This window comes from Typopeltis vanoorti, chromosome 10, assembly GCF_054136105.1.
Source record: "Typopeltis vanoorti isolate ZY-2024b chromosome 10, IOZ_Tvanoo_1.0, whole genome shotgun sequence".
NCBI lineage: Eukaryota > Metazoa > Arthropoda > Arachnida > Uropygi > Thelyphonidae > Typopeltis > Typopeltis vanoorti.
This window is the reverse complement of record NC_143558.1, coordinates 81,603,313-81,619,963: the sequence shown is the minus strand read 5'-3', so window position 1 is coordinate 81,619,963 and position 16,651 is coordinate 81,603,313. Positions and strand designations below refer to the sequence as shown.

At 37.4% G+C, this 16,651-nt stretch overlaps 1 protein-coding gene across 1 annotated transcript in view; it reads right to left on the bottom strand.

The window, feature by feature from the left end:
• Positions 1-16,651, bottom strand: part of Fibp (acidic fibroblast growth factor intracellular-binding protein) — a 177,463-nt gene that overhangs the window by 137,786 nt on the left and 23,026 nt on the right. The window contains exon 2 of the mRNA XM_090398908.1: positions 3,787-3,982. Coding sequence (XP_090255034.1) covers positions 3,787-3,982 — 196 coding nt within the window. The remainder of the gene's footprint in view (positions 1-3,786; positions 3,983-16,651) is intronic.

The following is a 16,651-nucleotide window of genomic DNA, read 5'->3' as shown; positions in this document are numbered from 1 at the left end:
CTAATGCCAATAACCTGTGGCCAGGAAGAGCCAATCAAGGCCAAAAATTCTTCCTTCTTGTTCCTAATACTCCTGGCATTAGTATACATGAATTGCAGTGATCCCTTTGTCCCACCCCTATCTTGATGCGTTATTCTAAATGTCCCATTCCCATTTTTTGTCCTTAGTGCTGGCTCAGGTACATTATATACATTTTTACACTCAACTGTCTCACTGATGTCTGGATATCCACTCCACCCCCCCCTCCTTGGTAGTTCTAGTTTCCCTGGTTCTGCACATCCATTTTCACTTCATTCAGCAACACTTTTTCCAGTCTCCGCACACCAAGTCCATTCAAATGCAGGCCATCCATCTTGTATAAGTCCTTTCACCCATCAAACTCATTCCACACGTCCACAAATTCCACACCACACCGTCCGCATAACCTGCGCATAATGTCATTTGCGATTATGGCCCTCCTTCTAAACTCCTCTCTGTCATACCGCGGTAACAGACTCACCATTCTAACTCTGTCACTCTTTTCTTTCGCTACCTTTAACAATACTTTCAATATAAATGCAATAATATAAATGCAAAAAAGACCAAATTTATGAAAATCTCAAAAGAAAACAGATCCGAGCCAGATATATTCATAAACAATATGAAAATTGAACATACAACAGAATACAAATATTTAGGCACTTACTTGACTGCAGATGGAAAGCAAGATAAAGAAATAAAAATAAGAACAGCCATAGCTAAAGATGCCGTCTGGTAAAATAAAGTTCTGCTCAGAAGTTCTGTGATTATCGAGACAAAGAAAAGAATGATAAGAACATTATTGTGGCCAGTTTTCACATATGGAAGTGAGACCTGGATATTCAAGAAGAGAGTAAAACAACAGATAATGGCCTTTGAAACATGGTGCTATAGGAGAGCTCTGAAAATCTTAACAGAACATGTGACAAATACAGATGTCCTATAAAGAATGAGAACAAAGAGATCTTTATTACAGGAAATGATCCAGAGAAAGATGAGTTTGGCAGGACATGTACTGAGAGGTTCAGCAAGACAGAAGATACTAACAGTTTTAGAAGGAAAAATTATGGGAAAAGGATCAAGAGGCAAAACACGAAAGACATGGCTATGCAGAAACAAAAAAGGAACATCACCAATTTTGTATTTATCAACCTTGTTGATAAATACAAAATGTGCATACAGAATCAGAATACTTACATACTTTGTCAGATATGTGAACAAATTTCAAAGATCCTAAAAAGACATATAACTTGGTACCAATTTCTTTCATGTCAAACTCTCCTCCTGGTTACCTGCCAAAAATAAAGAGGAGCCTGGTAAATACCTTGTAAACCTGGTATTTACCAGGTAACTGACTGTGTAATTGCTCTCTTATATTTTAAACAAACATGGCATTCTGGTTAGAAGCGGCCACAAGAACATTAATCCTACATTCTCTATTTTTTAAAAACAATGTCTGGTTTAGTTCAGCACAGAGCTGCTGACACTGAATGCAGAATCTCTTCTGGCTGAATTGATGAAAATGACAGCCAGAATCTCTTCTGGTTGTGTTTTACATCAATGCCATTTTAATATATGAATACTCATTCAGAAAAAGCACCCAAGCATTACTACAGTGTCCTAATTTCAACTAGAATGACTATTTCCCTACAAAAATGGGAAAGTCTAATCTATATTAATTGTAAACCACAGCTCTTATCTCTTTTCAAATCCATGATTGTTATTCCACCTTTTCTGATAATCTGCAAATTTAAGCATGCCAAGGCCAATATGGTGGTTATATAACTTATTAACCAACATACTGGCTTTGGCATGCTTAAACATCAATAAATACATGGATGTGCAAGTGTCCATCCAATGAAATTTAAATAACATGTGGATGTGTTATAATAACATGAAAAAAAAATACATGAATTACTTGATATATTTCATTCATATAGCTATTTTGGGTGGTTAGGTAACCTTGTGTCTATACATTCATACATTGTGCCTATTAAAACTCTTATATGGATTAAATTTGGTTTCAAGAATAAATATGGAATGTCAGGACTAAGTGACCATGGATTAACTATTGAACACCATCCTTTAAATTTACAGACAAGTAGAAAAAGGCATATGTGTGTTGGCAGTTCATGTTGAGGTTTTTATCATGGTTTTAAACCACAACCCAACACAAGAAAATAAATGTATTTATTTCCTCAATTGCTGATATTTTGCTGGTTTTATATCCATCTTCTTCTGAGTACAAACAGTTTATCAACAATCAGTTAATGGCAGTATAAACAGCAACAATCAGTTAATGGCAGGGACAGTTCAAAACTGTAATGGACAACACAAAGAACTCGAGTCCTAATTGGTACCATCTGTCATCATTGGTTAAAGAGAGATCAATAAGTATTAATGTGTATTAATTTCTACTTATTAAAGTATTAATAAGTAAAAATAACTGTCTCCCAGATTTTTGATAAATTGCTACAGCCATACTTGTTGAAATGTGAGCAATGTTTAATAAGCTGCTGCTACTGCTGATGATGATTCTAGAAACAATCTGTTTGACTTGTAATGACTTTTGTGTAGCATCTTTTCTTCCAGGTTAATCCTGTGTGAAGGGATGTCTAAGGCATGGGTCTGCTAGTCCCTCCATAATGATGGTGCAGAACATATTTCATATATTCTCTGAGACAGATGTTAACAAATCTTCCTGTCTGTTGACAGAAGAACTTTAAATGGGTAATACAATAACAAGAATATTGTTATAACTAAAACAGACAAAGGTAACATTACTGTGGTAATGAATCAAACAGAATATGATAACAAAATGCACACTGTCTACAAAAGCATTCTACACACAAAATCATAGATCATGATCGTACTAATACACAGAAAGAATAAAGCCTGTAAGTTACTGAAAAAAAAAAAAAAGTGCAAAGAAACTGTTAAACTCAAGCCGTTTCGTACAGTCACCTAGAGCATATGCAGCAAGAAAAAAAAGAGCCCCCCCCCATGTCTACGTCCAACTGTTGATAGTGTATATATATATATATACATATATGCCATTTGGCTAAATCACTAGTCTTCCCCCCCACACACAGGAATAATAGTTATGCAGAATATCTGGTATTTATCCCCTGAAGGAATACACTGAGGGTATATGTCAGAAATTTGATGAGGATGACGAATACATCAGGATATAACGATAAATCACATAAAAAGTTTTAGAAGTGTTTTATTTAATTAATAACTTTTACAGAGCGGCTGCTTCTTTGGAAAGTCTGAGTACAATATTTATTCTAATCAGCCTAAGAACTATTGCTGTCATTCCATAAGTGGATCTCTGTTGCAGGCAACTAGTAGCTGCTCTTTTTTTTTTTTTTTTTTCTATAGGCAATTCCCTGTTTCTTGAGATGGGAGCATTGAAATTACAATGTGTACATTTTCAAATACATTTACACTGCTTTATCTGCCTTATTTTCAATATTCAGAATTCAAGTATAAGTTAGTAAAAATAATAATTGGCAGTTTAACAAACTGATCACAATTTTGTTACTATATATATTTGTTACTGATATCATCTCATACAGCACAAATTTCAAGGACTGAAAGGTAAAGCTGCACCTAGTCAGTGAACTATTTATTGTATATTTACTTTGAAATTTAAAGCCTATTCAAAGTTCAATTATATTTTCAAAATGAATTAGGGGTTGCTTTCAGCACTAAGACTGCAACATTATAAGACAAATAAAAATGGCATAAATACTAATGACCCACCTCTCAATTAGCATTTTTTGTGTCTGAGGAGTAATCTGAAATATCCACTGTTCCCCTAAACGTGTGGGATAATGCAATAACCTTTCAAGTAGTTGATATGTTCTATAATGGTTAAGGACATCGCTGACCAACAGATTCAGTGGAATACCACTTTGTATGAGATTTCCTTGAAGTAATCGTTCAGTAGCATCCTGAGCTAAAAGAGCAATAGAAAAATTAAACAAAACATCCCTATAATAAATTTAGTTTAATCCTTTATCCAAGTGTGAGCAAACAAAGTTTGCGCCTGAAAGTATCTTCAGGACTGGGGTAAGGTGGTACAACACCAGCGCAACTCCTTGCAAAGGTGGAGCAAGCTACCAACACTCCTATCTCAGTATCTCCTATAATGCAAAAAACATCTCCTTATAGATATGTCTAATGTTATGCATTAAGGAAAGGGCCACAACCCAGACTAGTTTCGACCTTTATTGAGGTCTCTTCAGTGGGAGCCAGGCCCAAGTGGAGATACCAGGCAGAAGCATTAGCAGGTCAGCTCTACCTATAGGAGTTGCCAAATGGTGTGCCACCCGTTTTTAATAAATTACTCTGGATTTAGAGAAAGATGTTGAAAGTTTATTTTTCACTTGGTTAGATTATAATAAATTTATTTTAATCCTTTATCCAATTGTGAGCAAACAAAGTTTGCGCCTGAAATTATATTCAGGACTGGGGTAAGGTGGTACTCTAACCAAGTGAAAAATAAACTTGCAACATCTTTCTCTAAATCCAGAGTAATTTATTAAAAAAGGGTGGCACACCATTTGGCAACTCCTATAGGTAGAGCTGACCTGCTAATGCCTCTGCCTGGTATCTCCACTTGGGCCTGGCTCCCAATGAAGAGACCTCAATAAAGGTCGAAACTAGTCTGGGTTGTGGCCCTTCCCTTAATGCATAACATTAGGCATATCCGCAAGGAGATGTGTTTTGCATTATGGGAGATACTGAGATAGGAGTGGTGGTAACTTGCTCCACCTTTGCAAGGAGTGCCCTGGTGTTGTACCACCTTACCCCAGTCCTGAAGATACTTTCAGGTGCAAACTTTGCGCCTGAAAGTATCTTGAGGTGCAAAATTTGGATAAAGGATTAAACTAAATTTATTATACTCTAATCAAGTGAAAAATAAACTTTCAAAACATCCCTAATGACATTATTATGAATATGTGGAGTCAAAACACTCATCACAGGAGATTTTAACTGGTGAACAAAAGAAATGCAGCTGAATAACTTCTCTTCAAAGCAGATACCAGCAATCATTTGTCATCTGAACACTGAGCAACCAATATTGATCATATAAAAACATCAAGTTCTTCAAAACTTAGTTTAATGGTTAAGGCACCAGAGGACCAGCAATCAAAACTTTTTTTTTTTTTTTTTTGCTTAAGGAAGACTAGTCTTTATCTGAATTAAAAAAACAAAATGCTATACATCATTTGAATTTTGATGATAGACTAACATTAGAGATAAGGACATTATTCTTATATGCTATGTCATGTTATGTAGAGTGCTGCCTGTGATAAGCAGTGAGACTCCACAGAAATGTCACATGCAGACAAATCTCAATACAGTAAATATTGCTATAACAAACATTCTTGACAACAAACTACTGAAAATTCAAAACCAGTCGTAGCATATTATCCACTGTAAAAAAACATTCCAATGGTCCTACAAATCTGCTACAGAGAGAGAGAGAGAGAGAGTGAGCAGTAATAAATACAATAATCCCCTCTTTATAATGCTTTGATATGACTACATCTTCAAAACTTAGTTTAATGATTAAGCAGCACCAGAGGACCAGAATCAAAACTTCTAAATCTTTTTTTTTGTTTGTTTGTTTGTTTCTTGGGGATAAGGAAATGGTAGAGAGGATCCACAGGCAAATAATCAAGATGGTTATAGGTCTATGCAATGCTTCCTCTGAGGAGCAACTAAATGGTTTTTAGGTTGCAAAATTTGGCTGACACGAAGAAAGAAGTGGTTATGATTATCTACACACACACACACACACACACACACACACACACACACACACACACACACACACACACACACACACACACACACAGTAATCTACCATTTATCCAACCTTGAAAATAGTGATCCTTCAAAGATCCTTCAATCTGAGTCAAACTGACTTGCTGAAATTGCACTTTCCTGCAATACAGAATTGTTTGAGTTCAGTTGGAATTTTTTTTTTTTTTTTGTTGAGAATATTAGATTAACTTATTGTAGTTTTCATTTTAAACGGGTGTGGGACTGAGTGAGCTAGTTAGGTTGTAAGTAAAAGTCATATATTTTTTGTTTAAATACAATATTATAAGTATGACACCAATGCATGGACAAACAATGGCAGCAAAGACCACACTGTCGAGTGATTTCAATTTGAGGAATTTTATTCAGTGCAGCATGTATGAAATATATTTGTCAAGAAAATTAAAGGATATGTGGAAGGAAATTGAAATTGGACAGAGAGTGTATATTAACTGCTTAAAAAGTGATTGTCTGTTAGATGATGAGAACACAGCAAATATTAGTATAGTGGACAATACTAACAGTAGAATGGAAAATGATGTTATTAATGTCATACGTGTGGCTGTGGAAATAGAGGAGAATGAAATGGACATCAATAAAGGAATTGAAATTGGGAGATCGAATGTTATCCGTCATAGGACAAAGCACAAAACTGAAAAACTGAAAAAGCAACAAGAGATTAGCATGGCTGAAAAGAGAAATAAGCAGGCAATCTGAAGGAATAATAAAGACCGACCAAACAAACAAGAAAAACAAGTTAAGGAGAAAATTATATACGGAGATTCAATGATCAGGAGAGTAGTTAATGAAAGTGTGACAATATCATGTTTTCTGGATGCAAAAATTCACAATATTAGCCACACCATTCAGATGCAAAAAAGGTTAGACGAATTAAACGATCATTTTGGTTGGCACAAATGATTTGCAAGGTGAGAAGTATTCTATGAGGCAGTCTGGTGCAAGGTTAAGGCCAATAAAACAAAATATACAGTTGGAGTTGTCAGAAGAGGCAAAAACTAAAGAGCAAGAAGGGGAAGATTGTAAGTCTCCTACCACACTATGATAGAAGCAAACTGAGGACACTGATAGCCAATGAGTCTATATGTAGATTGTGCAGAAGGAATAATGTAGGATTTGTGGTCTGTGTTTTGACAGAAAGAAGGATCTGTACAATGTGGATGGACTGCATCTAAATGGTTTTGGTGTTATAATAAATTTAGTTTAATCCTTTATCCAAGTGTGAGCAAGCAAAGTTTGCACCTGAAAGTATCTTCAGGACTGGGGTAAGTTGGTACAACACCAGGGCACTCCTTGCAAAGGTGGAGCAAGCTACCAACACTCCTATCTCAGTATCTCCCATAATACAAAACACATCTCCTTGCGGATATGTCTAATGTTATGCATTAAGGGAAGGACCACTACCCAGACTAGTTTCGACCTTTATTGAGGTCTCTTCAGTGGGAGCCAGGCCCAAGTTGAGATACCAGGCAGAAGCATTAGCAGGTCATCTCTACCTATAGGAGTTGCCAAATGGTGTGCCACCCTTTTTTTAATAAATTACTCTGGATTTAGAGAAAGATGTTGAAAGTTTATTTTTCACTTGGTTAGAGTATAATAAATTTAGTTTAATCCTTTATCCAAGTGTGAGCAAACAAAGTTTGTGCCTGAAAGTATCTTCCGGACTGGGGTAGGTCTCTTCAGTGAGTCGAAACTAGTCTGGGTTGTGGCCCTTCCCTTAATGCATAACATTAGACATATCCGCAAGGAGATGTGTTTTGCATTATGGGAGATACTGAGATAGGAGTGTTGGTATCTTGCTCCACCTTTGCAAGGAGTGACCTGGTGTTGTACCACCTTACCCCAGTCATGAAGATACTTTCAGGCGCAAACTTTGTTTGCTCACACTTGGATAAAGGATTAAACTAAATTTATTATACTCTAACCAAGTGAAAAATAAACTTTCAACATCTTTCTCTAAATCCAGAGTAATTTATTAAAAGTTATTTATTAAATTACACCATTTGGCAACTCCTATAGGTAGAGATGACCTGCTAATGCTTCTGCCTGGTATCTCCACTTGGGCCTGGCTCCCACTGAAGAGACCTCAATAAAGGTCAAAACTAGTCTGGGTTGTGGCCCTTCCCTTAATGCATAACATTAGACATCTGCAAGGAGATGTGTTTTGGATTATGGGAGATACAGAGATAGGAGTGTTGGTAGCTTGCTCCACCTATGCAAGGAGTTGCCCTGGTGTTGTTCCACCTTACCCCAGTCCTGAAGATACTTTCAGGCGCAAACTTTGTTTGCTCACACTTGGATAAAAGATTAAACTAAATTTATTATACTCTAACCAAGTGAAAAATAAACTTTCAACATGGTTTTGGTGTTAGGCATCTAGAGAGAGCTTTGTTCACCAAGCATGCTGAAGTGCAAATTGATGGAAACTTAAGCAATTAGGTTGGAAGCAAGTAAGTATGGTGAAGGTAACCATGAAATGAGTGTGAGGATGACCAAGTGAGAAATCTAGTCTCTCAAGCAAAAATATTGAATAGGGTAGTCCAACCCATCTTTACTTTCTAATTGGACTACCCTATTCAATATTTTTGCTTGAGAGACTAGATTTCTCACTTGGTCATCCTCACACTCACTTCATGAGTTATATTAGTATATAGAAACTGCCTAAAGGGCAGTTTCTATATACTAATGCCAGAAGTATCAGGAACAAGAGGCACTAACAAATGCCCAAAACAAGAGTTTTGAGAATTGGTTACAGCAACCTTGCCAAAAGTTATACGCATTAGTGAGACTTGGCTAACAGTAGATGATATAGTTACTGGGATAGAATGCGAAGGATTTAATATTTTCAAAGAAGATAGAGAAGATAGGATGGGAAGAGGAATACTGTGATGATAGCAGATGAATTACAGCTGATAAAGGATAGGAGATAGATGAGAGGGTGGTGGCTATTCATTTGAAGCAATCTGGTGTGAGATTAAGGCCAGTATGACAAAATATACAGTTGGTTGTTGTTACAGGCCAGGGAGTTCCACGGATGATCTGGAAGACATGCATTGCCAAATTAGTATGAGTACAGGTCAATTGATTATTATGGGGGACTTCAACTATGGATATATAGACTGGAAGGAAGAAAGATCACATGGCAGGAAGGAAATAGAATTTATACATCTACTAAGAGATAATTATTTAAGGCAACATGTGATGAAGGGAACTAGTGGTAGGAGAGTATTGGACCTGGTCTTAGGATCAGAAGAGCTATCCATTGCAGATGGACAGCTCTTCTGATTGCAGTGACCACATTGCAGATGCAGCCAAAAAAGAATAGGAGATAGGCAGGATGGCGGCTGCTCATTTAAGGCAGTCTGGTGCAAGATTAAGGCCAATAAAACAAAATATACAGTTGGTTGCTGCTGCTGTAGGCCAGGAGGTTCCAAGGATGATCTGCAAGACATGAATCAGCAAATTAGTACGAGTACAGTTCGAGTAATTATTGGGGGGGGGGGGGGCTTCAACTACGGAGACATAGATTGGAAGGGAGAGAGAGAGAGCATATAGCAAGAAGAAAATGTCTCTCAGTAGGTGTATACCACATGTTTAGCAACTTCCCAGAACAAGACTGCATGGTCTATTCCTGACTAGAGACAGCTTGTCTACCTTGGTTATGGATATATCTTCTGATGCTATTACTAGATCCAGCACTCTCAAATCCCTGATCCTATCTTACATGTCCCCTTTCCTATGTATCTATGTCCCCATAATAAATGTCCGTCATGCACTCATTGTGCTAATCTGCCTATGTCTGGCATATATATATCATTCTGTGTACCCCCCCCCCCCCCCCGGTCTATAGCAGTAACCAACAATATATTTTGTCCTATTGGCCTCTATCTCACACCAGACAACCTCACATGAACCATTTCCCCAAAAAAAATCTAAGGGCCCACTAGGCAATTCTGACCACAACCTAATGCTCATCTCCTCCCCCCATGCAACAATGCTTAGATAGCCACTCCCCATACAAGAATAATTTGGCATAAGAGTGTTAAGTGGGACAGCCTCCACAACTTCTATGCCTCATTCCCATGGTTAGACTATTGCTTCCAACCTTCCAACCCAAAACACATGCACCGAACTCATAACCAAAGTAATCCTCACTGGCATGGAATCGTACATTCCCCACAGTACTTTGACCTGCCATTCCCTAACTAAACCTTGGTTTTCCAAAAGATGCGCCAAGACTGTACAAAAGAAAAACCAAACATACCATACTGGATCAAATCAAGAACCACATCCTCTTTTAGAGCTTATACCCAAACCCAAAATAAATGCAAATAAACAATCAATGCTTCCAAAACAGAGTTTGAAAGAGCAAAATCAGGATATTAACAGCTTGTCCAAATGGCAGCAGAGCCTTTGTCCCTCGCCAAAGCAACTGATCGTAACTTCTGCCCAACACTATTCCCAACTCTATCATACCCAGATGGTTCTATTGCATCATCATCACCTACAGAAAAGGCCAATCTCTTGGCCTCACACTTTGCTTCTGTTTGCATGCATAATTGACAATGGCAAATGTACCCCCAACCATTCCAGTCACCCAACATACAATGCCCTTATATCCTTTTGCCAGAAAAAGATCAGTAAAACATTGTCCAAATTAGACACAAAAAAAATTCTCCTGGCCCTGATGGCATTCCTCCAATTGTCCTGAAGGTTTGCGCACCAGAACTGTCTCCTGTCCTATGTTGCTTATATATATACTGTCTTACTCCACTGGTATCTATCCCACAGCCTGGAAATTGGCCTATATTCAACTCATTCCCAAGAAGGGCGACAAGTCACTGCTGTCCAACTACCTCCCAATCTCGCTCGCCTCAGTCCTGTTTAAAGTAATGTAAAAAATCATCAATTCCCAACTCCTACACTACCTTAAAGCTACCCGTCTAATAAACGACTGCCAGTATGGATTCCATCACTGCCGATCAACAGGGGATCTGCTCACATATGTCACCCATCTCTGGACAAATGCCATAGAGAAGTTTGATGAATTTCAAGTGGTTGGCATGATATCTCCAAGGCGTTTGACCGGGTCAGGCACAAGGGCTTACTAAGCAAGTTGCCATCGTTTGGTCTATCTCAAGACTTCTGTAGTTGGATTGCCAGCTTTCTGTCTGAACGCACACTATGTGTGGTAATGGATGGCTCCTTATCCTCTCACCATTCAAATAATGCCAGGGTTCCTCAAGGTTCTGACCTCTCACCAACCCTCTTTCTACTATATGTCAATGACCTACTTCAGCTTACCTCCAACCCAATACACAGTTTTGCAGATGACAGCACCTTGCACTCCTCCCTTTCTTTTGATAAACCTTACTCCACACAACTCACCTCAACCTACAGAACAGCAACCACCACTGCTCTGAATTCAGACCTCCAAGCCACACTCCAATGAGGGTTCAGATAACCTAGTCAAGTTCAATGCAAATAAAACTCAGTACTGTCTCATTTCTCATAAAAAAGAACCATTCTCGCCCAGTATTATTTTTGACAACACCCAAATTTCCAGACAATCTGAGATTTTTTTTCTTGGAGTTACCCTGACATCAAGCCTCTCCTCAGCTTCTAAAAAACTAGGATTTCTCTTTCGCTCAAGATGTTACTTCTTCCCTGAACAGCTGTTAACCTTATACAAATCATAAATCTGCCCAACCATTGAATACTGCTCCCACATATGGGGTGGAGCCCCTGAAAGCTCCCTCAAAATGCTCGACTCAATCCAGAGGAGAGCAATCAGACTTATTAATGACCCCTCTCTTACCAACTCATTCCCCCCGCTTTTGCACAGACAATAGGTTTCTACAAATATTTCCATTCAAAAATGTTCATCTGAAATAGCATCAATAATTTCCCTACTTAGTACAAAGCTCAGTGGAACACGTGCAGCTGCTGCTCAACATCCCTACACAGTGTACCTTGAAACCCACAGAACAAGTTTCTTCTCCTCTTCCTCCTCCATCCCTGCAACTGCTATATTATGGAACAGTCTTCCCCTTGATGTGTTCGCTAAGGAATACAATATACAATCATTCAAATCCAACGCGACAAGTACCTTCTTTCCCAACCCATACACGGTACTAATGTACTATAGGTTGATCTACCAGCCTCTTGTGTATGGGCTCAACATAAAAAAAAAAAAACCTCCTGATCTGTTCCCTCTATCCTAACTGAAAATAAAATACTCTTTATATTCTATATGTGTAACTATTTTTCTGTCATTTTCTGACAACCAAGTCCCCATGATGTCTATAATTTTGGCCAAGTCAAGCTGAACAGTGCCAAAAACTTCTCTCCCTTATTTCTGATACTTCTGGCATTCATGTGAATGCATTTCAACATCCCTTGGATCCACAATTACCCTTGTGTAATATCATTACCAATCCATGAGTCTGAAATGTGAAATCGCATTTGGCATTGTATAATCATTTCTGTACACACTCATTCTTGGGGTAGCCAAACACAAGCTTCATTGCATCCCCCCTAATATCTCTAATTTAGCTGGTTTTGAACTTATAAACTTTCACTAAACAACACTTTCTTTAAACATCCAACTCCAAAACCATTCAAATGTGTCTATTAAGCAAGTCCTTTTTTCCATGAAATTCACTCCATATCTATAAAACAATAGCCAACAACATACGTTTAAATGTGGCCAACATCCTAATCAAGTCTAAGCCTCCCAAAAATAATATCCCTCATAAGGAAATCATTGCTGTAAAAGAGCTACAGAATAATAGCCAGATTATCATAACAAAAGCAGACAAAGGAATGCAACTGTGGTGATGGACACGACAGAATATGAAAACAAAATGCACACACTGTTACAAAATCGGTCAACATACAAAATTATAGATCGCAATCCCACTAACACACAAAAGAATAAGGCACATAAATTATTGAAAAAAGTCACTTCCTGGTCCAAAGACACACTAAACAAACTCAAGCCCTTCCATGTTAAAACACCTATGGATTTATGGAGCACCAAAAATTCACAAACAAGGTACACCCTTACGCCCAATTGTGAACAGTATAAATAGTCCCACATACAAAAATTTAGCTAAGCTACCAGCCATTATCACAAACAATTCTCCCTCCTTTGTCAAAAATTCAGCCCACCTAAAAAGCATCTTACAACACCATACCCTAAAAAGGCCAAGTCAGACTTAATAGTAAGCTTTGATATCACCTCACTGTTCACAAATGTACCACTAATAGAAACCCTCAATCTATTGAAGTCACACTCCCCCCCCCCCCAATATATTTGAACTATTCAAATTCACAATACATGCAGGATATTTCACATGGAAATGGAAAATATGCAAACAAATAGATGGGACAGCCATGGGCTTCCCCCCCCCTTTCCCCTAGCCAACTTTTACATAGAACACCTGGAAAAACTAGCAATCATACAACCACTCTCAAACTAACACTTTGGCTATGCTATGTTGACGATGTGCTTGCTATTTGGCCACATGGCCCAGAAACATTGGAAACATTCTTAGCACATTTAAATAGCCAACATCCAAAAATCCACTTTACAATGGAACTGGAAGCTAATAACTGTCTGCCCTTCCTGGATACACTTATCACACGTCTTCCAGATGGTTCCTTATCATTTTCAGTTTTTAGAAAACCCACACATACAGGGAGATATTTACACAAACAATCACACCATCACCCTTCTCAACAATATGGGATTTTAAAAACGCTAACCCACAGAGCGAGAGCAATCTGTTTCAATGACAATGCTCTTGCTGCTGAACTGGCTCACTTATGCCACACCTTCTTGGCCAATGGCTATAATCCCCCATAAGATAAACAAAATACTAAATGCTCCTAAGAAACCCCCCTCCCACTATCCACCACAGAGAACTACAACAAAACAGTCACCATCCCATACATTAAAGGCACATCCGAAAAGGTTTCAAGAATTCTTAATAAACATGAAAGTACGCACCACATTCAGACATGTAGCAAATTAGCAACCCTTATCCACTCCCCCAAGGACAGCATTCCCCCTTTATCACATCCAGGAGCCTACGAAGTACCCTGCTCATGTAATCAAGCCTACTACAGTCAAACAGGAAGAACTGTGAACATCCGCATCGGCGAACACAAAAGATACATCTGGCATTATCACTATGGCAAGTCGGGCCTAGCAGACCATGCTCTGGATACCCCTGCACACAGGATCAACTGGAAGAACACAAAAGTACCACAGAAGCTCTTACAAGTCAGAAAGATTGTTTTTAGAGGCAACAGAAGCCCTGAAACACACTCCAAATCTCAACAAATATGGCTGTATAAATTTGCCTAAAATCTGGGAGACAGTCATCTTAAGAAAAAACTAGTACCAGTTTTTTTCTCTGTTTAGGACTCTAGTCTTATGTGATAGCTGCAATTTTTTTTTCAGATAGAGGACGCCAAAATCAGGACTCTAGTCTTTGTGTTGCTGCTACAATTTTGTTTAACTAGTCTGTTGATTACACTATGTTGTTATAGTCTCACATACTGTGACAAACTGTGTTTTTGTGCTCTGAAGATGCTGGTTATAACATCAGCGAAATATCAGCAATAAGTTAATAAATTAATTATTTACTCATTTTTCTGTGTTCTAATATATACCGTTAAAAAATAAACAACATATTACCAGACATAAAAATGTTTTGAGAAACTTGGGAGAAAAGAGCAAAGTTAATAATAATAATGGTAAGTACCCATTAGTTTCTGCTCAGGACGTGGACTAGTTATTACTAACACCATATACCAACATAAAAATGTGCACAAATTCACAAGGAGAGAAAATGCATGGAATAAGAAAAGTTTCATTGGAAAAATAAGAAAAAAATAAAGATAAAAAATTATGTTATTGTTGACAGTGATGTTTTCCTACTAGTTCAGGACAAAAGTATACAGAGGATTTGAAATAGGAAGTTATAACTATTTAGTTGCGAGCAGGATAAAAATTGAACTTCATATTGAAATAATGAAGTTCAATTTTACTGAAAGTTCAATTTTAAAGAAAGTTTTGAAAAAATCAAAGTTGAACAGTTATCGAATGTGAACTAGAGACAAATATACAAACATTATTCAAGAAAAACTGAGTTTGAAAACAAGAACCAAACCTTGGAGATTCAGTGTCAAACCCTAAAAAAAACTTTGATTCAGCCAGAGAGGCATGTGGTGAAATAATTTGTAGGTTTTCTGTATACAGATAGGTTGATACTATTATTGGATTGTTTCTTTATTATAACAAGATTCTATTTACTGATATACCACATCGACAACGTGATGACGTCCAATACATCAGTACAATTACAATTCCTTTTGTCAACAACCTTTCCAAAAAATTAGCTAACCTTTTAAAACCATACAAGATCAGGGTGGCATTCAAACCAATCAATACTATTCGGAAATTTTTAAGATCACCGAAAGATCCTCACCCATTCTACAAATACTCTGGAGTATATAATATTCCTTGCTCATGTGGTATTAGTTACGTAGGTCAGACATCTAGAAGCTTCGAAACGAGAAAGAAAGAACACATAGGATATGTCAGAAATAACAGACAAGACATTTCAGGCCTTTCATGCCACTTTGCCTCTACTAACCATCACATTGAGTGGGATAAGAGCCTTATGCCATACATAGAAGATAACTACCATTCAAGAACCTTTAAAGAAGCAGCTACAGTCGCCCATTAAACTGAAAACCTAAACAAGAATCAAGGTCTAATTTTACCAGAAATTTGGAAAACTTTTATCAGATCATTAAATATCAAAGAAATGAACTTTCATAACAATTACGTCATGAGTCATCACGAATAAATCACGTTAATGAGACACGCACATTGTCACGCACAATACCAATTTTTTGTATGATTTAGAACCATCGGTTATAACCTAGACTGTAACCTTCATTTTGTGCTTACTGATTTGTATTCCCTGAGGATGCCAATAGAAACAGATTGGCAAAACATGTAGGAGGATAAAAATAAAGCTACTTGATAAAGATTTTATAAAAAAGTGTAATAGTCTTATGAATAACTGTCAAGAAAAAATTCAACATAGTCTATATGTCTCTTTTGGTTTTTGTGTCTTGTCTGAATTTTCTGTTGTACTCCTCAATCCCCTAGTTTCTCCATAAGAGCTTTCACTAGGGATGTCATTCTCAACAGTTTGAATTCATTTAATATTACATTTTGGTCAGATATTTCTGTGGTTCTGGTTTCCATAGCAAAGCACTCTTGTACGAGGATGGTGAATAAATTTACCATCCTCGTAATGTGGCAGGGATCGCCGCATCATGGTTGGCTTATTATCCTTCTACCAGACTACAATTCAATATGAAAAGAATTTCAGTGCCTTACCTTAAAGGAACCTTAGAACAAATACAAAGGATTCTTCACAAATTCAATCTATATGCCTCTTTCAAACCAGCTTGGAAACTGTCTTCCTTCCCACCATCAAAAAAGGATACATTACCACCTCTTTCCTTACCAGGTGTCCACCAAGTATCCTGCTCATTTCATCTTTCCTATTTTGGACAGCCTGCCATTCTGCACTGATTAGAATGTAGAACATCAAGACTATACTACATATCTGACAGTGTCTCTTTCCCTGATGATGTCCACATATCATTGTATGAAATATATATTAAAGTTTTTGAATGAAATACTATATTTTTTGTTATGTGTAAGCCATCAAAGTTATTTTAATAA